General features: G+C 42.0%; 1 protein-coding gene across 3 annotated transcripts in view; it reads right to left on the bottom strand.

Annotated features, from left to right (window-relative positions):
- The window catches only part of LOC131835656 (conserved oligomeric Golgi complex subunit 2-like), a 36,199-nt gene extending 11,458 nt beyond the window's left edge, over positions 1-24,741 (bottom strand). For 2 of the 3 annotated variants that reach the window (XM_059180087.1, XM_059180088.1), the window contains exon 1: positions 24,558-24,741. In XM_059180087.1, the coding sequence (XP_059036070.1) occupies positions 24,558-24,629 (72 nt within the window). In that variant the 5' untranslated portion in view covers positions 24,630-24,741. Of the gene's footprint in view, positions 1-6,451; positions 6,600-24,557 lie in introns of all 3 variants that reach the window. The other variant, XR_009355299.1, reaches the window with a different exon arrangement.
- Positions 24,742-26,209: the final 1,468 nt, after the last annotated feature.

Raw genomic sequence — 26,209 nt, 5'->3', positions numbered from 1 at the left:
TTTGTTTTGTGAGATTAAGAGTCACTTATGGTTTGTCTCCCTCCCAATCCCATCTTGTTTCATTTATTCTTCTACCCACTTAAGCCTCCATGTTGCATCACCACTTCCTCATATCAGGGAGATCATATGATAGTTGTCTTTCTCTGCTTGACTTATTTCGCTAAGCATGATACGCTCTAGTTCCATCCATGTTGTTGCAAATGGCAAGATTTCATTTCTTTTGATGGCTGCATAGTATTCCATTGTGTATATATACCACATCTTCTTGATCCATTCATCTGTTGATGGACATCTAGGTTCTTTCCATAGTTTGGCTATTGTGGACATTGCTGCTATAAACATTCGGGTGCATGTGTCCCTTTGGATCACTACATTTGTATCTTTAGGGTAAATACCCAATAGTGCAATTGCTGGGTCATAGGGCAGTTCTATTTTCAACATTTTGAGGAACCTCCATGCTGTTTTCCAGAGTGGCTGCACCAGCTTGCATTCCCACCAACAGTGTAGGAGGGTTCCCCTTTCTCCGCATCCTCGCCAGCATCTGTCATTTCCTGACTTGTTGATTTTAGCCATTCTGACTGGTGTGAGGTGATATCTCATTGTGGTTTTGATTTGTATTTCCCTGATGCCAAGTGATATGGAGCACTTTTTCATGTGTCTGTTGGCCATCTGGATGTCTTCTTTGCAGAAATGTCTGTTCATGTCTTCTGCCCATTTCTTGATTGGATTATTTGTTCTTTGGGTGTTGAGTTTGCTAAGTTCTTTATAGATTCTGGACACTAGTCCTTTATCTGATATGTCGTTTGCAAATATCTTCTCCCATTCTGTCAGTTGTCTTTTGATTTTGTTAACTGTTTCCTTTGCTGTGCAAAAGCTTTTGATCTTGATGAAATCCCAGTAGTTCATTTTTTCCCTTGCTTCCCTTGCCTTTTGCGTTGTTCCTAGGAAGATGTTGCTGCGGCAGAGGTCGAAGAGGTTGCTGCCCGTGTTCTCCTCAAGGATTTTGATGGATTCCTTTCGTACATTGAGGTCCTTCATCCATTTTGAGTCTATTTTTGAGTGTGGTGTAAGGAAATGGTCCAATTTCATTTTTCTGCATGTGGCTGTCCAATTTTCCCAGCACCATTTATTGAAAAGGCTGTCTTTTTTCCATTGGACATTCTTTCCTGCTTTGTCGAAGATTAGTTGACCATAGAGTTGAGGGTCTATTTCTGGGCTCTCTATTCTGTTCCATTGATCTATGTGTCTGTTTTTGTGCCAGTACCATGCTGTCTTGATGATGACAGCTTTGTAATAGAGCTTGAAGTCCGGAATTGTGATGCCACCAACGTTGGCTTTCTTTTTCAATATCCCTTTGGCTATTCGAGGTCTTTTCTGGTTCCATATAAATTTTAGAATTATTTGTTCCATTTCTTTGAAAAAGATGGATGGTACTTTGATAGGAATTGCATTAAATGTGTAGATTGCTTTAGGTAGCATAGACATTTTCACAATATTTATTCTTCCAATCCAGGAGCATGGAACATTTTTCCATTTCTTTGTGTCTTCCTCAATTTCTTTCATGAGTACTTTATAGTTTTCTGAGTATAGATTCTGTGTCTCTTTGGTTAGGTTTATTCCTAGGTATCTTATGGTTTTGGATGCAATTGTAAATGGGATTGACTCCTTAATATCTCTTTCTTCTGTCTTGCTGTTGGTGTAGAGAAATGCAACTGATTTCTGTGCATTGATTTTATATCCTGACACTTTACTGAATTCCTGTATAAGTTCTAGCAGTTTTGGAGTGGAGTCTTTTGGGTTTTCCACATATAGTATCATATCATCTGCGAAGAGTGATAATTTGACTTCTTCTTTGCCGATTTGGATGCCTTTAATTTCCTTTTGTTGTCTGATTGCTGAGGCTAGGACCTCTAGTACGATGTTGAATAGCAGTGGTGATAATGGACATCCCTGCCGTGTTCCTGACCTTAGCGGAAAAGCTTTCAGTTTTTCTCCATTGAGAATGATATTTGCGGTGGGTTTTTCATAGATGGCTTTGATGATATTGAGGTATGTGCCCTCTATCCCTACACTTTGAAGAGTTTTGATCAGGAAGGGATGTTGTACTTTGTCAAATGCTTTTTCAGCATCTATTGAGAGTATCATATGGTTCTTGTTCTTACTTTTATTGATGTGTTGTATCACATTGACTGATTTGCGGATGTTGAACCAACCTTGCAGCCCTGGAATAAATCCCACTTGGTCGTGGTGAATAATCTTTTTAATGTACTGTTGAATCCGATTGGCTAGTATTTTGTTGAGTATTTTCGCATCTGTGTTCATCAAGGATATCGGTCTATAGCTCTCTTTTTTGGTGGGATCCTTGTCTGGTTTTGGGATCAAGGTGATGCTGGCCTCATAAAATGAGTTTGGAAGTTTTCCTTCCATTTCTATTTTTTGGAACAGTTTCAGGAGAATAGGAATTAGTTCTTCTTTAAATGTTTGGTAGAATTCCCCCGGGAAGCCGTCTGGCCCTGGGCTTTTGTTTGTTTGGAGATTTTTAATGACTGTTTCAATCTCCTTACTGGTTATGGGTCTGTTCAGGCTTTCTATTTCTTCATGGTTCAGTTGTGGTAGTTTATATGTTTCTAGGAATGCATCCATTTCTTCCAGATTGTCAAATTTATTGCCGTAGAGTTGCTCATAGTATGTTCTTATAATAGTTTGTATTTCCTTGGTGTTAGTTGTGATCTCTCCTCTTTCATTCATGATTTTATTTATTTGGGTCCTTTCTCTTTTCTTTTTGATAAGTCGGGCCAGGGGTTTATCAATTTTATTAATTCTTTCAAAGAACCAGCTCCTAGTTTCGTTGATTTGTTCTATTGTTTTTTTGGTTTCTATTTCATTGATTTCTGCTCTGATCTTTATGATTTCTCTTCTCCTGCTGGGCTTAGGGTTTCTTTCTTGTTCCTTCTCCAGCTCCTTTAGGTGTAGGGTTAGGTTGTGTACCTGAGACCTTTCTTGTTTCTTGAGAAAGGCTTGTACCGCTATATATTTTCCTCTCAGGACTGCCTTTGTTGTGTCCCACAGATTTTGAACCGTTGTATTTTCATTATCATTTGTTTCCATGATTTTTTTCAATTCTTCTTTAATTTCCCGGTTGACCCATTCATTCTTTAGAAGGATACTCTTTAGTCTCCATGTATTTGGGTTCTTTCCAAACTTCCTTTTGTGGTTGAGTTCTAGCTTTAGAGCATTGTGGTCTGAAAATATGCAGGGAATGATCCCAATCTTTTGATACCGGTTGAGTCCTGATTTAGGACCGAGGATGTGATCTATTCTGGAGAATGTACCATGTGCACTAGAGAAGAATGTGTATTCTGTTGCTTTGGGATGAAATATTCTGAATATATCTGTGATGTCCATCTGGTCCAGTGTGTCATTTAAGGCCTTTATTTCCTTGCTGATCTTTTGCTTGGATGACCTGTCCATTTCAGTGAGGGGAATATTAAAGTCCCCTACTATTATTGTATTGTTGTTTATGTGTTTCTTTGATTTTGTTATTAATTGGTTTATATAGTTGGCTGCTCCCACGTTGGGGGCATAGATATTTAAAATTGTTAAATCTTCTTGTTGGACAGACCCTTTGAGTATGATATAGTGTCCTTCCTCATCTCTTATTACAGTCTTTGGCTTAAAATCTAATTGATCTGATATAAGGATTGCCACTCCTGCTTTCTTCTGATGTCCATTAGCATGGTAAATTCTTTTCCACCCCCTCACTTTAAATCTGGAGGTGTCTTCGGGCTTAAAATGTGTTTCTTGGAGGCAACATATAGATGGGTTTTGTTTTTTTATCCATTCTGATACCCTGTGTCTTTTGACAGGGGCATTTAGCCCATTCACATTCAGGGTAACTATTGAGAGATATGAATTTAGTGCCATTGTATTGCCTGTAAGGTGACTGTTACTGTATATGGTCTCTGTTCCTTTCTGATCTACCACTTGTAGGCTCTCTCTTTGCTTAGAGGACCCCTTTCAATATTTCCTGTAGAGCTGGTTTGGTATTTGCAAATTCTTTCAGTTGTTGTTTGTCCTGGAAGCTTTTAATCTCTCCTTCTATTTTCAATGATAGCCTAGCTGGATATAGTATTCTTGGCTGCATGTTTTTCTCGTTTAGTGCTCTGAAAATATCATGCCAGCTCTTTCTGGCCTGCCAGGTCTCTGTGGATAAGTCAGCTGCCAATCTAATATTTTTACCATTGTATGTTACAGACTTCTTTTCCCGGGCTGCTTTCAGGATTTTCTCTTTGTCATTGAGACTTGTAAATTTTACTATTATGTGACGGGGTGTGGGCCTATTCTTATTGATTTTGAGGGGCATTCTCTGAACCTCCTGAATTTTGATGCTTGTTCCCTTTGCCATATTGGGGAAATTCTCCCCAATAATTCTCTCCAGTATACCTTCTGCTCCCCTCTCACTTTCTTCTTCTTCTGGAATCCCAATTATTCTAATGTTGTTTCGTCTTATGGTGTCACTTATTTCTCGAATTCTCCCCTCGTGGTCCAGTAGCTGTTTGTCCCTCTTTTGATCAGCTTCTTTATTCTCTGTCATTTGGTCTTCTATATCACTAATTCTTTCTTCTGCCTCATTTATCCTAGCAGTGAGAGCCTCCATTTTTGATTGCACCTCATTAATAGCTTTTTTGATTTCAACTTGGTTAGATTTTAGTTCTTTTATTTCTCCAGAAAGGGCTTTTATATCTCTCGAGAGGGTTTCTCTAATATCTTCCATGCCTTTTTCGAGCCCGGCTAGAACCTTGAGAATTGTCATTCTGAACTCTAGATCTGACATATTACCGATGTCTGTATTGATTAGGTCCCTAGCCTTCGGTACTGCCTCTTGTTCTTTTTTTTGTGGTGAATTTTTACGTCTTGTCATTTTGTCCAGATAAGAGTAAATGAAGGGGCAAGTAAAATACTAAAAGGGTGGCAACAACCCCAGGAAAATATGCTTTAGCCAAATTAGAAGAGATCCAAAATCGTGAGTGGGGAGAAAGGGGATAAAAAGAGGTTCAAAAAGGAAGAAAGAAAAAAGAAAAAAAAAAAAAAAAAAAAAAAAAAAAAAAAAAAAAAAAAGAAAAGAATTTTTTTTTAAAAAAAGAAAACACCTAAGAAAAATGTAAAAAAATATATATATATTAGATAAACTAGTAAAAAATCGTTAAAAAAGAAAAAGGTAACAGTTAAAAAAAAAAAAAAAAATTTTACCCGAAGGCGAGAAAAAAAAAAAAAAAATGAAAAAGAAAAAATTAAATTAACTGCAAGACTAAAAAAAATCACAGGAAAAAAGCCATGAGTTCCGTGCTTGGCTTTCTCCTCCTCTGGAATTCTGCTGCTCTCCTTGGTATTGAAACCGCACTCCTTGGTAGGTGAGCTTGGTCTAGGCTGGATTTCTTGTTGATCTTCTGGGGGAGGGGCCTGTTGTAGTGATTTTCAAGTGTCTTTGCCCCAGGCGGAATTACACCGCCCTTACCCGGGGCCGGGGTGAGTAATCCGCTCGGGTTTGCTTTCAGGAGCTTTTGTTCCCTGAGCGCTTTCCTTAGAGTTCCAGAGGACGGGAATACAAATGGCGGCCTCCTGGTCTCCGGCCCGGAGGAGCCGAGAGCCCAGGGCCCCACTCCTCAGTGCGCCCTCAGAGAACAGCGCCCAGTTACTCCCGTCTGCCTGACCTCCAGCCGCGCTCCGAGCTCACCGAGCCTGCGACCGGTTCAAGGTAACACGGAGCTGCGAGCTTACTGTCGGCTCTGTCTCTGTAGCCGGCTTTCCCGTTCCAATACCCGCAGGCTCTGCGACACTCAGACACCCCCGATCCTTCTGTGACCCTGCGGGACCTGAGGCCACGCTGACCCCGCGTGGGCTTCGCTCCGGTTTAGCCTCTGGAGCGATGTCCCTCCGCGGAACAGACTTTTAAAAGTCCCGATTTTGTGCGCGGTTGCTCCGCCGCTTGCCGGGAGCCGGCCCCTCCCCCCGGGGTCTATCTTCCCGTCGCTTTGGATTCACTTCTCCGCCGGTCCTACCTTTCAGAAAGTGGTTGTTTTTCTGTTTCCAGAATTGCTGTTCTTCTTCTCTTCGATCTGCCGATGGATTTTCAGGTGTTTGCAATCTTTAGATAAGCTATCTAGCTGATCTCCGGCTAGCTGAAGCAGTCTCAGCTTGCTACTTCTCCGCCATCTTGACTCCTCCCCAATAATTTTTAAAAAAATAATATATCAATTACTTTTTAAAGAAACTGACATATAATGGACACATGTTAGTTTCAGGGGTACAACATAAAAATTCCATATTTTTATCTGTTGTGAAATGACCACCCTAAAACTAGTTAACATCCATCACCAAACATATACATTTTTTTCTTGTGCTAAGAACTCTTAAGCTTTACCAACTTTAAATATATAATGATATAGGGCACCTGGGTAGCTCAGTGAGTTAAGGCCTCTGCCTTCGGCTCAGGTCATGATTCCAGGGTCCTGGGATCGAGCCCCACATCAGGCTCTCTCCTCAGCAGGGAGCCTGTTTCCTCCTCTCTCTCTGCCTGCCTCTCTTCCTACTTGTGATCTCTGTCAAATAAATAAATAAAATCTTAATATATATATATATATATATATATATATATATAAAATATACTATGCAGCTATCAAAAGAAATGAAATCTTGCCATGTACAATGATGTGGATGGAACTAGAGAGTATGCTGAGTGAAATAATCAGAGAAAGACAATTATCATACAATCTCCCTGATATGAGGAATTTGAGAGGCAAAGTGGGGGGTGTGGGGGTAGGGAAGGAAAAAAAATGAAACAAGATAGGATTCGGAGGGGGGCACCTGGGTGGCTCAGTGGGTTAAAGCCTCTGCCTTTGGCTCAGGTCATGATCCCAGGGTCCTGGGATCGAGCCCCACATCGGCCTCTCTGCTCAGCGGGGAGCCTGCTTCCTCCTCTCTCTCTGCCTGCCTCTCTGCCTACTTGTGATCTCTGTCTGTCCAATAAATAAATAAAATCTTTAAAAAAAAAAGATTAGATTGGGAAGGAGACAAACCATAAGAGACTCTTAATCTCACAAAACAAACTGAGGGTTGCTGGGGGGAGGGGTGTAGGGAGAGGGTGGTGGGGTTGTGGACATTGGGGAAGGTATGTACTATGCTGAGTGCTGGGAAGTATGTAAGCCTGACAATCCACAGACCTGTAACCCTGGGGCTAAAATACATATTTCTAATAAAAAATAATAAAATAAATATACAATAATACACAGTATTATTTACTACAGTCACTATGATGTACATTACATCCCCAGGGCTTATCTTATTAACTGGAAGTTTATACCACTGGACCCCTTCATCTATTTCCTCCACAACCTCGCCTCTGGCAACTACCAATCTGTTCTCTATGACTTCATTTTGTTTTGTTTTTTAGATTCCACACGTGAGGGAGATAATATAGTATTTCTCTTTCTCTGTCTGACTTATTTCACTCAGCACAATATCCTCAAGGTCCATCCATGTTGTTGCAAACGGCAAGACTTCCTTCTTTTTATGGTTGAGTAATATTCCATCATATACACACACATTTTCCTTATGCATTCACCCCGTTGGTGACACTTTAGTTATTTCCAAGTCTTGGTTGTTGTAAATGCTGCGATACTCACTACTGTGAGTTTGAGTCTTGCTGGCCGCTAGAGCCAGGTGATCTAGAGGTATACCCTGGGTAGCAACAGCAAACCTTGGGGCATCATACGTGCATTCAAGCTCCTTTCCAAGAGATACCAGAAAGCAGAAGCGAGGCAGAGTGACAGCGCAAAGATGGTACCCATCAGCTCCATCTTTGGAGAATACCTTACTAGGCTCCTAGATCCATGTTAAATTAGATGCCTGCCCCTCAGGGCTTTAAGATAAGCAAATGAGCCTCTTTCACAGAAATCTGAATGCATTTCAGTCTGCTAGTTCCGTGCTGAGTTCCAGGGTGGGTAAGTCTACTCGGCAACTGCATTAAGAACTGTTTCTCAGTTTGCTATAGCCTTGTGGGTCTCATGGGTGCAAGCTCTGATGGCTTTCAAAGCTGGATGTTTTGGGGTCTTGTCTCTTAGATGTACGTCTTGAAAGTTGGAGTGCCAGAAGTGGGGCTCAAACCCTTTGCTCCTCAGGGAGAAGCCTGGGGTTGTGAGTACCCTCCCAATCCCAGGTTGCTGTACCAGGGGTGGGGTTTATGGCAAGACTGATTCTTACTTCAACATAGGTTTTTTTCCTTACTCACCTAATGTGTAGGAGTCACTCAGCTAGTTGTAGGGTTTTTTCCACAGGAAATTTGTCCATATGGAGCTATAGATTCAGTGTGTTATTTCATAGAAGAGATGAGTTCAAGATCCTCCTATGCCACCATCTTGAATAGAAACCCCAGACCTTCTCTATGTATGTGTGTACACACACATATGTGTACACACACACACACACAAATATTCATGCTCTTCTAATCTATTTCCCATCTAGGGGCACCTGGGTGGCTCAGTGGGTTAAGCCTCTGCCTTCGGCTCAGGTCATATCTCAGGGTCCTGAGATTAAGCCTCACATCAGGCTCTCTGCTCAGCCAGGAGCCTACTTTCCCCCCTCTCTCTGCCTGTCTCTCTGCCTCCTTGTGACCTCTCTCTCTGTCAAATAAATAAATAAAATCTTAAAAAAATAATAAAAAAATAAAAAATAAAAACCCATTCTATTAAAAAAAATTCCCATCTAAAAATATAACTTGAATGTCTTTATGTAAAACACATACATTTCTATTAATATTTTATGTGCATGCTGAGTGTCCCATTGAACATATGTTCCAAATCTTTCATAACCTATTTCCAAGTATTGGTCTCACAGGATTAGCTATCCTGTGTTTCCCCTTTACAATACTGTGATACCCCGGTAGGCTTATATGCTTAGAGGCAATAAATTACCATCTACTTCCCCTGTGACTCTGCTACTCCATGACCTGTTTAGTCAGCAAGAATCAAATGTGATGATTCCCAAACTAGTTAAGGACACCTACACTTACTTCATAATTATATAGCTTCATTAAACACTATGTAAACCAACAAAATATGACTGCAAAAAAAAAATCACTGTGCTTTTGAAAACTAACACAGCTACTTTGGAAAGATTTGATACAAAGAAATCAATAAGAAAATTTTTGCTAAGTTAGGTATGGGTGAGATGACCACGTACCAGGCAGGGAGGGAGTGATCACAGGATTCTCACTCAATTCAGTTAAAGAAACTGAAACTGAATGCAAAAAAAGACAACATAGAAAGCTTTTTTAAAAAAGATTCTTTTTATTTATTTGAGACACAGACAGACAGTATGAGCAGGGAAAGGGGCAATGGGAGAAGGAGATTCCCTGCTGAACAGGGAGCCCAATGCAGGACTCCATCCCAGGACCCCGAGGTCATGACCTGAACCGAAGGTAGATGCCTAACCTATTGAGCGACCCAAGTGCTGTGATAACTCAGAAATCTAATCTGCAGGCCAGTTTCCAGAGAAAAGACCTGGCACTGTTTCAATGGAGAATAAATGTACATATATTTTTTCCAAATAAAATGCTAAAAACTGTATGTACCATTCCCTAAGAGTACTTGTTTAAACTGACTTTCTTAGTTAATCAACCAAAGACTGACCCTGCTAGTGTCGGACACAAGGACTTCATACCAAACCGTAATTTCACAGTCATCTACAGAAAGCCACCTGCTTCTTACACTGGTGACCAAATTAGCCTGGACCTTTCTCTCCTGAGACCATCTCAGACCTTACATCATAGTTATGTAGTACATCACGGGAGGGGGTCTCGGTTCATAATCCTGGCCATCCTACTCACCAACTGTATACCTTTAGGTCGATCACTTTCCCTGCCTCAGTTACACATTGTTGAAGTTCTTGAACTTCATGATGGCATTCTAAATTGTATAACTGGGGTGCCTATGTGGCTCAGTTGGTTAAGCATCTGCCTTTGGCTCAGGTCATGATCCCAGTCTCTTGGGTTTGAGATCCACATCAGGCGCTCTGCTGAGCAAGGAGCCTGCTTCTCCCTCTGTCCCTTCCTCTTGCTCCTGCACTCTCTCACTCTCAAATAAAATCTTAAATAAATAAATAAATTATATAACTTAGCCTCAGTGAACAAATGCTATTAGGTAATATTAGTACTCAACATTTATGAATTTGTTCTCAGATAAACAAAAGTTGCATAACACATGACTAAATAACTCGGAACATCTGTGAATACTGGGTTAGGCAGCGTTTGCTGTGAAAAGCAAACCCAAACTCACAGTGCCATAATAGAGACCCATTTCACTTAACCAAGAATGGTTTTACTACTTTAGGAATGGTTTTACTTTATAGTGTAGATTTCCCAAGTATTCAAAAAGAAAGTATTTACAACCCATACATTTACGGTCAACTGATTTTTCACAAGGATGCCAAGACCATTTAATGGAGGGAAAAACAGTCTTTTCGAGTGCCTACTACTGGGACAAGTGAATATCTACATGCAAAAGAATGAACTTGGAACAGCAACGTCACACATACACAAAAATATAACTCAAAATGGATCAAAGATTTAAATGTAAGAGTAAAAACTGTAACATTCAGAGAAAACAGGTGAAAATCTGTAGGACTTTGGATCGGGCAAAGCTTTCTTAGACATGATACACAAAGCAATAAGAAATATTAGATAAGCTGAACTTGATCAAAATAAAAACTTTCGTGTGTCAAAGGACACTATGGAGAAAGTGAAAAGACAACCCACAGAATGGGAGAGAGATCTGCAAATCATTTGTCTGACAAGGACCGAATAAACAGAATATGCAAATATACTCTTAGAACTCAACAACAAAAAGACAAATAACCTAATTTAAAAACAAGCCAAAGACTTTTGAATAGACATTTCTCCAAAGGTGATACACAGACGGTCAAGAGCACATGTCGGGATGTTCGACATCCTTAGTCATTGGGGAAATGCGAATCAAAAGCACATGCAGATGCCACGTCACACCCACTAGGACAACTATGGTAAAATAAGAAAAAGAAAAAGAAAAAAAAAAGAAGAAGAAAAGTGCTGGCAAGAAGGCGGAGAAGCTGGAACCCTCCTGTATTGTCGGTGAGAATGTAAAATAGTGTGGCTAAGGCAGCAAACAGTTACACACGTACAATTAACCAGCAGTTCTACGTCTAGGGGTATGACACTGACAGAACTGACAACAGATGTTCCTGCCACAACCTGTACATGAATGTGCACAGCAGCGCTGCTCGTAACAGCCAAAAGAGTATATACCCAACGTCCATCAACTGATGAATGGATACATAAAATGTGGAAGAGCCTCTTACACAACCATAAAAAGGATTAAACTGTTACATGCTAAACACGAGTGAAGTCTGAAAACATTCTACTCTCAGGTTAAAGGAAGCCAGACACAAAAGGTCACGTGTTATACAATTCCACTGATATGAGATGTTCCAGAAAAGGCAAATCCATAAAAACAGAAAGTAGATTCATGATTGCCAGGAAATAAGGGGAGCGGAGAATTGGAACTAAGAGGTTTATTTTTCGGGTGATGGAAGCATTCTGGAATTAGACAGAAGTGACGTATGTGTACCATATACATAGTAAATATACTAAAAACCAGAGAAGAGTACACTTTAAAATGGCAACTATTATGCTTTGTGAATTATATTTTGATGAAAAATGAAACGACTTAAATATCAACAAGTTAAATGCTAGGATACATTAAAAAAATCCAAAGTAACACTAATCACAGGAACAATGGAGTAGCTACATGAATTTCAGACAAAGCAGATTTCAGAGAAGGAAAATTATCAGGCATAAAGAGCAGCATTACATAATGATAAAGAAATCGACTGACCAAGAAGACACAATTATCCTTAACGTATGTGTGCCTGATCAACACAGGTGAGATACAACCTAACAGAACTTCAGGGAGAAATAAACAATTCCATTATCACAGCTGGTGACTTCAACACTTCTCCATCAGTAATGGGCCGATCCAGCAGCAGGGCAACAAGGATCTGAGAGATGTGGACATTCAGTCCAGACATGGCACACTCAACACCACCATCAATTACCGTACAACAGATGTACACAGACAATTTTGCCCAGTATTAGTGCAACACACATTCTTCTTAAGCTCATATGGAACACTCATCAAGACAGAATAATTCTGGGCCACAAAACACAACAAATTTTTAAAAATAAAAATTATACCAAGTATGTTCTCAGACCGCAATGGAATTAAAAATCAGTAACAGAAGATAGCTGAAGAAGTCCAAAATACATAGAGATTAAATGACACACTTTTAAATGACAGGAGACCAGTCTCAACAAAATACAATGTAGCAATGTGTGGAATGCTGCTTAAAGGGAAAATACAGTACTGAATGCAAATAATAGAAAAAAAAGATTCAAGTCAATAATCTAAACTTCCATTTTAGGCAACAACAACAAAATCAAATCTAAAGTAAGGAGGGGCTCCTGGGTGGTTCAGTTGGTTAATCATCTGCCTTTGGCTCAGGACATGGTCCTAGGGTCCTGGGACAGAGCCCTGCATCAGAGCTTCCTGCTCAGGGAGGCTGCTTCTCCCTCTCCCATTCCTCCTGCCTGTATTCCCTCTCTCACGGACTCTCTCTGTGTCAAATAAAATCATAAAAAAAAAACCCTAAAGGAAGTAGAAAAAAATAAAAATTTGAGCAGAAATCAATGTAATTAAAACCAGGAATTTTTTTTTAAATCAATAAACTCCAAGTCTGTTTCTTTGAAAACATCAATAAAAGAGATACACCCTTAGCCAGGCAAACAAAGAAAAAAAGGTAGAAGACATAAATTACTAATATCATATGAAAGAATGGAGGGCTACTGCTAACAATCCCAATCACTGTAAATTTAACCAAACATTTATGGAATACTACACAATTCTCTAAAATCTCTTCCATAAATTAGAACTAGAAGAAATACTTCCTAACTCATTCTAGGAGTACATTATTACCCTGACACCAAAACCAATACTACAAGAAAAGAAACTACAAACTAGTATCTCTCATGAACACAGACACAAAATCTTCAACAAAAATTAGCAAATAAAAGCAAACACTATATTAAAAAATTATACACCAGGATCATGTAGGATTTATTCCAGGTATGCAACATTAGAAAATGTTCAACATTAGAAAATCAATGTGATCCATCATATCAACAGAAAAAAAATCACATGATCATATCAATGAAGGGAGGAAAAAAACATTTAACAAAATCCACACCTCTTCATTATTAACCCTCAGGAAACTAGGAATAGGAGGACTTCCTCAACTTGATAAAGAATGTCTCCAAAAATCCACAGCTAACATGATATTAATACTGAGAAAATAGAAGACAGGGAATCAAGCCAAGGATGTCCCTCCTACTACTACTATTCAATACTATACTGGAAGGCCAAACTAATGAAATAAGGTAAGAAAAGGAAACAAAAGGTATACAACCTGGGAAAGAATAAAACTTTGTTCACAGATGACATGACTGTCTACAGAAAATACAAAGACTTCACACCCCACACCCACACCCACACCCTCCTGAAACTAGTCAAGTGATTACAGCAAGACTGCACGATACACAGCTAAAATACAGAAGTCAATTCCTTTCCAATGATGTATCAGACAAAGGGCCAGTATTCAAAATTTATAAAGAATTTATCAAACTCAACATCCAAAAAACAAAAAAATCCAGTCAAGAAATGGACAGAAGACATGAACAGACCAAAGAAGACATCCAAATGGGCTCCACATCACTCAGCATCAGGGAAATACAAATCAAAACCACAATGAGACACCACCTTACATCAGTCAAAATGGCTAAAATTAACAAGTCAGGAAACAACAGATGTTGGCGAGGATGTGGAGAAAGGGGAATCCTCCTACACTGTTGGTGGGAATGCAACTCTGGAAAACAGTATGGAGGCTCCTCAAAAAGTTAAAAATGTAACAACCCAACGACTTAGCAATTGCCCTATTAGATGTTTATACAAAGTACACAAAGTGATTTGAAGGGGCAAAAGCACCCCAATGTTTATAGTCAAACTATTGAAAGAGCCCAGATGTCCATCAACAAATGGATGGATAAAGATGTGGTATACACACACACACACACACACACACACATTACTCAGCCATCAAAAAGAACAAAATCTTGCCATTTGCAAGGACATGGATGGAACCAGAGGAAGACAAATACCATATAGTTTCAGTCACATGTGGAACTTAAGAAACAACAGATGAATATAGGAGAAGGGAAGGAAAAATAGAAACAGACAGGGAGGCAAATCACAAGAGACAACTACAGGAAACAAACTGAGGGTTACTGGAGAGGGGAAAGTTGGGGTAACTGGGTGAGAGGTTTTAAGGAGGGCACTTGTTGGGATGAGCTCTGGGTGTTGTATGCAACCAATGAATCACGAAATTCTAACCATGAAACTAAAAGTACACTATATGTTAATGAGATTGAATTTTAATTAAAAAATTTAAAAAGTCAATTGCTTTCATATATACCAGCAATGTACAAGTGGAATTTGAAGTTAAAAACACAAGACCATTTACATTAGCATACCAAAAAAAATTAATACTTAGGTGCAAATCTAACGAAATATGCACAAGATCTATGTGAGAAAAAGTATAAAATTCTGATGAAAGATAACAAGCAAGGTAAGATGTGAAGTGGAAAGAAAGTCCATAATCTTGGGTAAGAACACTCAATACTGTTAAGAGGTCAGTCCTTCCCAAACTGATCGACAGACTCAATGCAATCCCAATCAAAATGCCAGGAAGTTATTCTGTGGATACCAACATGTTGACTCTAAAATTTGGATGGAAAACTGGAAAACCAAGAGTCCCAGAGTAGTCAACAAAATATTAAAGAGCGGGGGGAAAAAAGGAAATTAAGGATTGCCACCACCCAATCTCAAGACTTACTATTAAAGCTATAGTGATTAAGACAGAAGGTGCCTGGCAAAAGAGACAGGCGCTTGGAACAGAGTGGAGAGCCCAGAAAAACATCCACACACACAGGCAAAGGCAACTCAATGGCAAGGACAGTCTTCAACAAATGGAACCGAACAATGGGACATTGATAAGAAAAAACAAACAAATGAAAAGAATAAAAACAAACTTTTCACACCTTTCACAAAACCTAAACGTAAAATGCAAAACTTCTTAAAGATGACATAAGAAAAAATGTAGGGATCCTTGGATTTGGCAATGACTTTTCAGATATAAAACCAAAAGCATGATCTATGAAAGAAAAAAATTGATGAGAGGGACTTTGTTAAAATTAAAGTTTTCTGTAAAAGACACTGTTAAGAGAATGAAAAGACGGGATGCCTGGGTGGCTCAGTTGGTTAAGCAGCTGCCTTCGGCTCAGGTCATGATCCCAGCGTCCTGGTATTGAGTCCCACATCGGGATCCTTGCTCTGCAGGGAGCCTGCTTCTCCCTCTGACTCTGCCCTCCACTCTCTGCCTGTGCTTGCTCTCGCTCGCTCTCTGACAAATAAATAAATAAAATCTTAAAAAAAAAAAGAGAGAGAGAGAGAGAGAATGAAAAGACCAGTCACAGAGTAGAGAAAATATCTGCAAAACACATCCATGGTAAAGGACTTAAAATAAGAAATATAATATAAAGATGTCTTAGTAGCAACAAGAAATCAAACCTAATTTAAAAATGTGAAAAGAGCGGTGGTTGGGAAACCCAGTCCTGGGACTGAACCCCACACTGGGCCCCCGGCTCAGTGAGGAACCTGCTTTTTTCCCTCTCCCGCTGCCTGCTGCTACCTCTCCGTGTGCTTGTGCTGTTAATAAATAAATAGAATCTTTAAAAAAGAAAAAAAAAAGGATCTGAAAAGATGCTCAACTTTGTATGTCATTAAGAAATTGCAAATTTAAACAAGGTACTCTTACATATCACGTAGAATATAAAAAATCCAAAGCACTAGTAATACCAAATGCTAACAAGGATGTGGGACAACCGAACATCATTCACTGTTTGGTCAGAATGCAAAATGGGAAGCACTGTGTGAGACAGCTTGGTAGTTTCTTACAGAACTAAACACATTCCCGCTATAAGATCAGTAATTGTGCTCCTTTGTATTTACCCAAAAGAGCTTAAAACTAGTGTCCACACAAAAACCTGCACACGGATGTTTACAGCAGCTTTATTCTCTGAAGTGTCAAAACTTGGAAGCAATCCAAATCTCCTTCAGTAGGTGAACAGGTACACTGTGCCACACCCACACAATGGATTATTCGACAATTAAAAGATGAATTATTAAGCCACAAGACTTCGAAGAACCTTAAATGCATATTGCTAAGTGAAAGACCAGTCTCAAAGGCTAAATATTATATGATTCCAACTCTACGGCATTCTGGAAAAGGTAAAAATTAACCAACATTTTTATTTTTATTTATTTTTTAGGTCATCTCTATACCCAATGTGGTGGCTAGAACTCACAACCCCGAGATCAAGAGTCAGATGCCCTAGCAACTAAGCCAGCCAGGTGCCTCTGAAAAGCTAAAACTATAGACAGTCAAAAGATCCCGGGCTGAGGGGTGAGCGAGGAGGGTGCAGAGAGAGGAGAAGAAACAAATAGATGAGGTACAGGGGTTTTCAAGGCAATGAAACTAGGCTGTAAGATACCAACAGTAGGTAAATAACATTATACATTTGTCAAAAACCACAGAACTATAGAAAGAGGAGTGAACCCTAATGTAAACCATGCATTTTAATTAATACTGTATCAATGCTGGTTCATCAGTTGTAACACATGTACCACAATAATGTAATACATTAATAATAGGAGATAGTGAAGTTAGAAGAAAAATATCTTCTCTTTGTACCAGTTAAAGTACAAATCCCCCAAAAGGCCAGAAGTTGGGAGATCACAAGAGGTGTTGGAACACAGGAAAATAAATGAGCAAACCAGACAAGCTGCAGGTAATTAAGAACCATTAAGCATTAGAGAAGCAGTGACATCGCTCAAAATTAAACCCAAGTAGAATTTAACAGTTTAACTACTTTACTAACTAGCTGCAATCAGGGATGGCAAGCAAAGACTAATTCAAAGTAACCTGGGAATTAATCATTTAAAACTTACCAATAATCTGAAATTAGTAGCTTTAATGCTATGAAAATTACATGGAATTTGGAAAGATTGAAGTTCTCTAAGCTGCCAAGAAGTAAAACACTCCTTCCCGGATACATGGACTTATAAAATCCCTATATACTATCTCCACGAGAAGCAGAATCCCCCAGAACCATCACTCTGTAATGATGAGAAGTACTAAGAGGGCATATGAAATTTATGAGCTCTGCCCTGAAACATGTCCCATTTCATCGAGACCAAAAACCAAAATAGTTAAGCACTAATCTGCACACTACATAGGGGTTGAAAGACATAGAAAGTTTGTGTGAGCTCACGTATGTGTGTGTTTCCAACCATTCTTGAAAACAATGGACAACAGAGATGAATAAATGTCCCTGTATATCCCATAAATATTCCTCAAATATTTATCATGCAACTCCAGCTCTGCTCGAAGACCTGGGGACACAGTCATGAAAAGAAAAGACAAGGTCTCTGCTTTTAAGGAGCAGATATTCTAATGCAGAAATGAGAAAATAAATATGTAAACAAACATTATATTAATGAACAGTGATCAAATAGTGATTAATGAATAGTGATCACAGCTAAAAAGAAAACAGGACACAGTAAAGGTCTGAGTGACAAATGGGATGTATTTTAACTTGGATGAACCAGGAAATATAGAACAATGAGTTGAGATCCAAATGACACAAAGGAGCTAGCCACAGGAAGTGTGGGATACCAACAGTATCCCGCCCAAGGTATCAGCATGTATACAAAAATGTCCTTGGAGCTCTTCCCTCCAGCCCCTGCTCTCAAATCTCTGACCCAGCTAGGTGGGTCTCCCAAAACTCATTCTAAATCTTTGTTCGGTGACTAAATTATTCAAGCTTGAGAAATTAAAAACATAGGCTAACAAGATCTTCCTACCATCTACAGAGAGATCATCTTAAAAGCATCATGAAATAGTAACACTGAAATTCTAAAAAACTTCTGTTCTAACATTTTAATCAATTTTATATCAAACTCCTTTGTTGAATTTATGTACCCATTTGACATATTTATGAAGAGACAAAAAAAAAAAAACCCGTACATTCCGTAAATGTATTTATCCATCTAACAAATATTTGAGTACCTAATTACACTCTGTTCCAGCTGACTTCTCTTTATCTCTTTTTTCCCCTCAATTTATCACCAATCATAATCTATGTAGGCTTTTAGTTTGCTTTTAAAAATTAATTTCTTGAGCTATTTAAAGGAATTATCCAGTCCTAGAGTTCTCAACACTGGTCACACATTAGAATCACTTAAGGAACTTTTTTTTATAAAGATTTTATTTATTTATTTGACACAGAGAGAGAGATCACAAGTACCAGAGAGGGAGGGAATCATGCTCCATGCTGAGCAGAGTGTCCCATGCAGGGCTCGATCCCAGGACCCTGAGACCATGACCTGAGCTGAAGGCAGAAGCTTAACCCTCTGAGCCACTAAGGCACCCCCTCACCTGAGGAACTTAAAAACAAAAAGCGCAAAGGGCACCTGGCTCGTTCAGTCACTGGAGCGTGCAGGTCTTGATCTCAGGGTTGTGAGTTCAAGTCCCATGTTGGGTATAGAGATTACTTTAAAAAAAAGAGCCCAAGCCCCAGTTTGTGATTAATTTGTTTAAATGTTTCAAGAAATTTGATGCTAAATGTTGTAAGACTAGTTAAATAACAAAAAGATATATTTACATAATATTTCTTGCTCCCAAATTTTGAACAAAGAACTTAGTAGGCCAACATTTTATTTAAATAAGTTTTATAGTACTACAAAGAGTGAATTAGAAAATCAAAAGCAAGGAGAAATGGGCATGGTGTGAACATGGGGAAGCAAGAGAATGCAAGCAAGTATGTGACCGGGAAGCGAATGCTTAGCTCTGAGATCCTTCTCTGAGAGAAGGACAGATTAAAACCTAAAAAGAAAGAAAAGAAGGATCCCATGCACTCAAGGAAAGAGAAGTCCCCCAACATTCCTCCTGCTTTTTCCAATATAAACACACAGCTGGGCCGACTTACCACATCCTGGTTGGTACCGACTTTATCAACTTTTCTATTTAGGCCAAACTTGACCGGTCAATGATGGACGGGCTGTGTGCCAAGTGTACCAGTTGTACAACTGACTGTGTAATGGCTGAAACTGAGAAACCGGGGTGAAAGTATCAAGAGGCTCTAAGGATTGCGAAAGAGCCAAGATTCAAACGATTACCACGTACACACAAGACAAACTATGCAGATGACTGCTCAGTACGGAAGTCATTCAGAGTGTTACACTGTGGCATCAGCTGACCCAGACCCAGAAGATTGCTGGAGTTCCCATCATGGACATCTCTAACCATATAGACGACACTGAGCGAATGCCAGATGATGACAGAGCCCCTCACTCCTATGTCTTAATAGAGTTCCTCAGCTCTCCTTTACCAACTTTTCCTGTTGCCAGTCCATACAAGCAATTCTCCTTACCCAGTTCCTCTGTTCTGAGCTATGGCTAAAGATATTCACTTTTTTATGTTTTGAAACTGATTATCTTGTACCATTTTACTTTTTGTTGCATCTTTTTACAAATCAGATGACCGCTCAGAAGACAAAAAAAAAAAAAAAAAGAATGGAAAGGAAAGATCAAAAGGGAGGACAACAACAACAAAACAGTTCTTTTTTGCCGGGAACCCTTCTTACAAGTGCCAATCAGATAAACTTTATCTGATGTTACATCGTCACAACTCCTCTATCATCAGGGAAAGTAGTTCACATGAGAAAATTTTGCTATAAAATGAGTTCCAGGCTTACATTCCATATTTGGCTAATTAGAATTTCATTACGATGTCTGTCTCAAACTGATGCGGAAGAGAATGGAATCTTGTCACCAAGATGTGACATCGAACTAAGAACCCACAGGGTAAGCACTCAGCTCCTGTGATACGAAGACGGCTCCTGGGGATGGGCGACCCTGAGCAGCAGTGGCTGACCTGAGGGCCTGCGGCTATCTGCCATCTGTCACTCTTCCCTCTTCCTCCTCTGTCAGCTGCTATCTCCAGCCGCCATCAACAAAATCCACCTCAAACAGCCATCACTTCCCTCTCACCCCGTTTACACTAGCTAAGCTCCAGGACAGGCATCCAGATCACCAGCCCTGTGGGAACTTCTTCTAAGGTAAGAGGTGGCCCTATTGGTGAAATGCAGGTGCCAAGGCATGCGGACATTGTGCCATCTCCTGCGCTATTCTTAATGTTCTGATTGTCCCACTTCCCTCAGTTCCCACCTGTGGCCTCTGGAAAGGAACATATTACAGTAGGATTTCCAAGGACTGATGCGTGGGGGTCAGGAGATCTGGCCTGTGATTGGCCCCAACAAGCTGTGTGGCTTTAAAGAAAGTCATCACACATCAGGCCTCAGTTTCCTTATCTGCAAGCCAGGATGGACTGGAGTCTTTTCAGAGGAGCTGGCAAAGATGACATAGATAAGCACCACCTCATTATACTAACAAGCAAACAGAAGGCCAGAGGCCAGTGATTTGCCCCAAGTTAGACATAAGCAGGCAGAGAGCAGAGCCGAGGATGGGACCCACATCTGCAGGTCACAGCTAATCAGCCAGCACAGTACAAACAGATCTGAGTAGCTGCTCATTCTTCCCCTTTTCCGTTTTGTCCATCAGAATGCATGCTCCCTGCAAACAAGGACACACAGGACCTGCTTTCTGTCTCAAAATTCCCAGTTCACACAATTAGAACAGGAAGGAGCCTCAAGGACTTACCCCCCGACCCACACACACGGTTCTTTTACCTATGGAACATGAGAGTACATACATTCACCATCCAGAGGGCTCCTGCCTTCACTTCTCATGGAAAAGGTCATCATGTGCCTACCTGGGGTGCCAACGAAGCCACAGGTTACAGAGAGGAACTGACACAGAGAAGTTCGAAGGAGGCAGATGGCTCAGCGCAGAAACAAACGATCTACCAAGGAAAACTACCCCATGCGGGACTGATTCTCTTTGAAATACATTCGAGTGCGTGGGAAAATGGTTTTTCAAGAGCTGGTGGACTGACCAGTCACCTGGTACATACAAGATCACATCCGCATTCTGACAAGAGTGTCTTGCCTGCAGTGTAGACCAGGGGCCAGAAAGACAAGGAAGGCACATGGAGACTGGGTGAGAAGCTTCTACGGTGTGATGGCAAGGGCACACTGCAAAGGTACGAGAAGAGATGGAAGGAAGTAAATGGACTCAAGAGGTTTAGGAAGCGAAATCCACAGGACTTGGTGTGACAGACTAGATTTTGGAAAGGTGACAGAGTAGGAGTTGACTTCTGGTTTCCCGACTCCAGGCTAAACGGATGAAGTGTTTACTGAGAGAGGCAACAGAATAAGAAAGGTGGTTTTCAGTGGAGAAGGTGCTCATGAATTCCGTCTTGAACCTGATGAGTCTGAGGAGCCATAGACACATCCGAGAAGAAAGGTCAGCAAGCCCGATACACAGAACTGGTGCTCAGGAGGCGTGTGGGCCAGAGACAGGAATCTGCCTTACCGGCTGATAGGTGGTCATGAAGCTGCACAAAAGGTCATCTAGGGAAAGAAAGGAACACGGGGCTGAGCCCATAATCAGCATTCAGTGGCTAGCAGGAGCATGACTTTGCACAGGAGACACATCAGAGAGGTAGAAGAAAGACAGGAAGCAATGCAGAGCATTTGGTCTACTGCGATGTTGAGTAAGGAGAGAGAGAAAGGTCAGGTGCGTTGACTTAGAAACAGTTTGGTAAGAACTCTTTAGTGGAACGACAGGGCCTGAAGGGTGGAAGGTGGAAAAGTCAAGTCAACCCCTGAGCACTGGCTGTGATGCGCGACAGTGACAGGGCAATACCTAGAGGTGGGGCAGTCAAGTGGGAGAGGATCAAACAGGAGCGCGTGATGGGAAGGAGTGCAGGGGAGAGGATCCTCGCAGGCTCCTGGAAGGGCGGGAGGGCATGAACTCCGAGCCAGAGTGGAGACTGAACCCGAGGAGGAAGGAGAGCCCCTCCCCATACCAGGCAAGGAGGAGAAGGGGACAAATACAAAAATGGGATCATGATCAGCAGGATGGAGGAGGTCCCGTGGGATGGCTGCTAATTTTTCTGTACTACTGGAGATGAAGTCATATGTTGAGATGGAAGAGGAAGGCTACATGTGATGTCAATAGCACACCCATGTAAATGGTCTAATTTATCTGTTATGCCACTTTCTCCCCCTACTACCAATACCTTATGTCCTGCTCATCTATTAGTTGGCTGTCAACCCAAAGGATTTTCGTATTTCTAAGCTGACAAAGTATGATGTTGCCAGTGCCTGTGCCCCAGGTGACCCTTCCCCATCTGCCATTCCTGCACTTTGATCACCTACCTCTTTTGCATACCTTCCCCCTTCTATTTCTCATTAGATCTCATAAACATGACTTTTTAAGTAGTCTCCTGCCACCAGTCAGCTCGAACTCAACAGATATGACCATGCAACTTCCTGCTGTAAACCTGACTGCAGCTCTACCATGAAAACTGCATCAACGTGGACCCCTCAATGTATGCAGTGTCCAAGGTGCAACCCGCAGCCCCACCCCATCTCCCTTTCTACCATCCCAGTCTCATTCCAAAATGTGCCAAACAAGACACCTATGTAGAAATACAACCCCGACAGCAAGCTCTCCACTCATTTCTGCCTCGGAACTGTAACTTAACAAAACATCTCTCTGACGGAAACACAAATTGCAAATAACCTTTATCTCCAGCTCCCACATAGAAGATCAATACCACTTTACACAGAACAGCTGTTCCATGTATTTTCCTTCTATGTATGAAGGGGTCATGTTCATTAACACTACAAATTGTACATTATATTCAGAAATTTCAGAGTCTTGAAAGAATATGGAATTGCTGGCATTCTAGCCACTTTCCCAGTTTGCTCTCTTCCTACCTATAAGTCCTACTTTAAAACTGCTATTCTGAGATTTCTATTTTCTGAAGCTGCTTTGACCAAAGGCATTCTGTCAGCACAGAGTGAGAAAGATGGCGGGGCGAGGAAGTGTGAGAAAATGCTAGTGTTAGGCCCAAAGAAAGCCTGACGAAGTCCAAAGACAGTCAAGCTAAAGAGACTTCCGTGCTTTGAGATTCTTTAAGTCTGTGTGTGTGCCTTTTCTTCTTCCAATGACCTCTCTCCTTATCACGTGTCCTTCGTTAACAAAAGGTTTCTGGATCAGAGAATTCACTCTGTGCTCTCCTTCAGACACTCCATTCAATTTACACCTTTTATTACAGTGGCTTAACATCACCATACAAGAACAAGAGTACAATATACCTTCGTCTAGGCATCCCTACATATTAAAAATGATATGGCCACACCGCAGAGGATCCAGACATAAGCACTTTTAAAGCCAGAGTTTGGGAGATGTGATCTGAATGCAAGTATCAAAAAGGAACTAGCTGGTTAACCCAAAAAAGAAAAAAACATATTATGACTTGAAGCCATTAAAAAGCAAGAAATTCAAACTCTTTTCAGAATTTTAGGTACCTACAGAGCCAAAACTTTTTAACACTGAAACCAGCTACTAAATCCCAATCCTTAGAAATTAAACATATACGTTTTGATACTTTAAGTACAGACCCAGGGGGATACAGAAAACTGATAAAGCTCCTCCTGGCTCTGATTCAAACCTTGGGACATTTTCAAGGCTATGTCTGTCAGTAAAGTCTTTTCAGTTTAAATTTCTATTCTGTAAGTTTATGTCCTACAGTTATCTGCTGCCAGCTCCAGGCTGACCTCACCAAGAGAAGTAGGGCAACTTTAGAAAAGGAGCTTGGTATGCTTTGTAGTACTGGACCAGAACCAGTAAGGACAGTACAGTCTTTCAGATTTCTCATTCCGGGAGCTTAAGTCGAAAGTCAGGCATAACCGTTAGGTTAAGTGCCTTTTTGACCCGATTCCTGGTAAGTACGTGCGTTCAGAGATGTGTTCAACGCACAGTAGCTCAGCTTCTAGGCACAAGGCACTGGGAGGCTTCTGTCAGGCCGGGGGAGAGGCGGGTCCTACGGATCCGGGGCTTTTACATTTAGCTCAAAACCACTTGCCCTGAACTTTCAGGCCTTTTCATTCAATGTGCACGATTTCACAGGACTGCTTTCTCCAGGCTGCACCTAGCCCACCCGAGGCGAAGAGACTCACTGCAAAGTGCAGTGAGGTCCCCGCCGAGGAACCGTCCGGGGCGGGGACCCAGGAAGCCCGCAGGAGAAGCCCGAGGAGAGGCCCCGGGGGGCCGAGGAGGGCAGGCCACCCACGGCCTGGCTCCGGGGAGCAGAGCCCAGGCGCGCACCTTCATGAACTCGTCCTTGTCGAAGCAGAGCATGTCCGGCCCCTTGGGCAGGTTCATCCTACTTCTCTCCATCCCGCTGGCAGCCGCCTCTCAGCACCGACACTCGAGCGAGGAGGAAAGGTAGGAGGCTGCGCTCCCCGACGCTACGGGTGAAGCCACGGCGTTTCCACGCACAGAAAGCACCGCTTCCTCCAACATGGCAGCGCCTGAGCCGCGCCCAATGAAAGAGGACACCGCAGGCCCGCCTCCGCCTGCCTCGGCCAAGAGAGGCCCGAGGACCGCTGCCGCAGCCAGCAGGTGATGCTGCCTCCCTGCCGCGGAGGGCGACACTACAACCTCGCGTACATTTCTGCGGGGCAGCCCCTCCGCTGGTAATGCCGGGTGAGCGGGAAAGGGGAGGGCGGGGAGGGACAGGGGCGCTCCCTCCCCACCTCGCCCTTTCCCTCGGAAAATCGGCCTGCGAGCCTCTTCCAGGACCTTCTCCCGAGATTGTCCCGCGGGAAGCATAGCCGTGGCGGGATGCTGGCCCTTTACTTCTGTGGCCGGTTGTCCAGAGTGGGGGGCGCGTCCCGGTGTCAGGCCTCTGGTCCCCGTGCGCCGCCGCTGCAGCCGCTTGGGCGCGGAGGCCTCTGTGGGAACCCGGCTTCCGCCCTTAGCCCTGGCACCCACCCGCCAGCGTGGCTTCTCCCCCGCCGAGCTTGGCTCCAGCGATCTTTAGGGAGGAAGGTGGTCAGCTGGCAGCCTCGGGTCGTGTGGGCAGTTCCCAGCTCCACTTAGGCTCAGCTGCAGGGCGGCCACAAGTTTGGGTTCTCAGAGTTCTTAAAGAATCACCTCGCAACTGGCCGGCCGACAAAATCCAGCCGACAAGTAGATGCGCGAGCATGTTTATGTCCAGTCAGCTCTAGAATGGGCGGAATCGTGTGTTTGTGGCTAGCATTGGTTCGATCGCCACACCTGCCCCCAATTTCCGAGACCCCCTCCTCCTCCTGCCATCCACCCCACATTTATTTTGAGATTTTTCTTTCCTCTTCCCTTGCTCTTTCTCCCACTGTCCTCCCCTTTAGTGGGAATGTCATGGTCAAATGATGATTCATTTCTCTTTTTTTTGCTCGGTGAGACTCTGACAGCTCAAACCACAGACCTCAGGCGTGCCCTTCAGGCTGCAGCTTTGCTGTAATAGCCCAGGCCTGGGCTGCCCCTCCCAATGCTGTGATCTCCCAGAGATAGCAGGAGCAGTCCTTAGAAAGGGATGGGACACAGCAAGACAATGGCTTACAGTGAGTTGCATTCCAGTCACTCCAAACGGGAAACTGGTCACTTTTTTTTTTTTTTTAAACGTGAGTACAGGGACGCCTGGGTGGCTCACTTGGTTAAGCAGCTGCCTTTGGTTCAGGTCATGATACCAACGTCCTCAGATCCAGTCCCACATCTGACTCCTTGCTCAGCAGGGAGCCTGTTTCTCCCTCTGCCTCTGCCTGCCATTCTGTCTGCCTGTGCTCGCTCTCTCCCCCCCCCTCTCTCTCTGATAAATAAATTTAAAAAAATCTTTAAAACGTGAGTACAGAATCTGAAAGAAGTGGGCCTGGCAAGGCCTTCTTGAGGAAAACGTTCCCAGTCAATATCCAGAGACCATGACAGGAAGGATGAGAGCT

The sequence above is a fragment of the Mustela lutreola genome, chromosome 7 (genome assembly GCF_030435805.1).
Source record: "Mustela lutreola isolate mMusLut2 chromosome 7, mMusLut2.pri, whole genome shotgun sequence".
Taxonomy (NCBI): Eukaryota; Metazoa; Chordata; class Mammalia; order Carnivora; family Mustelidae; genus Mustela; species Mustela lutreola.
The sequence above is the reverse complement of the archived record's forward strand: the minus strand, read 5'-3'. Positions and strand labels throughout refer to the sequence as shown.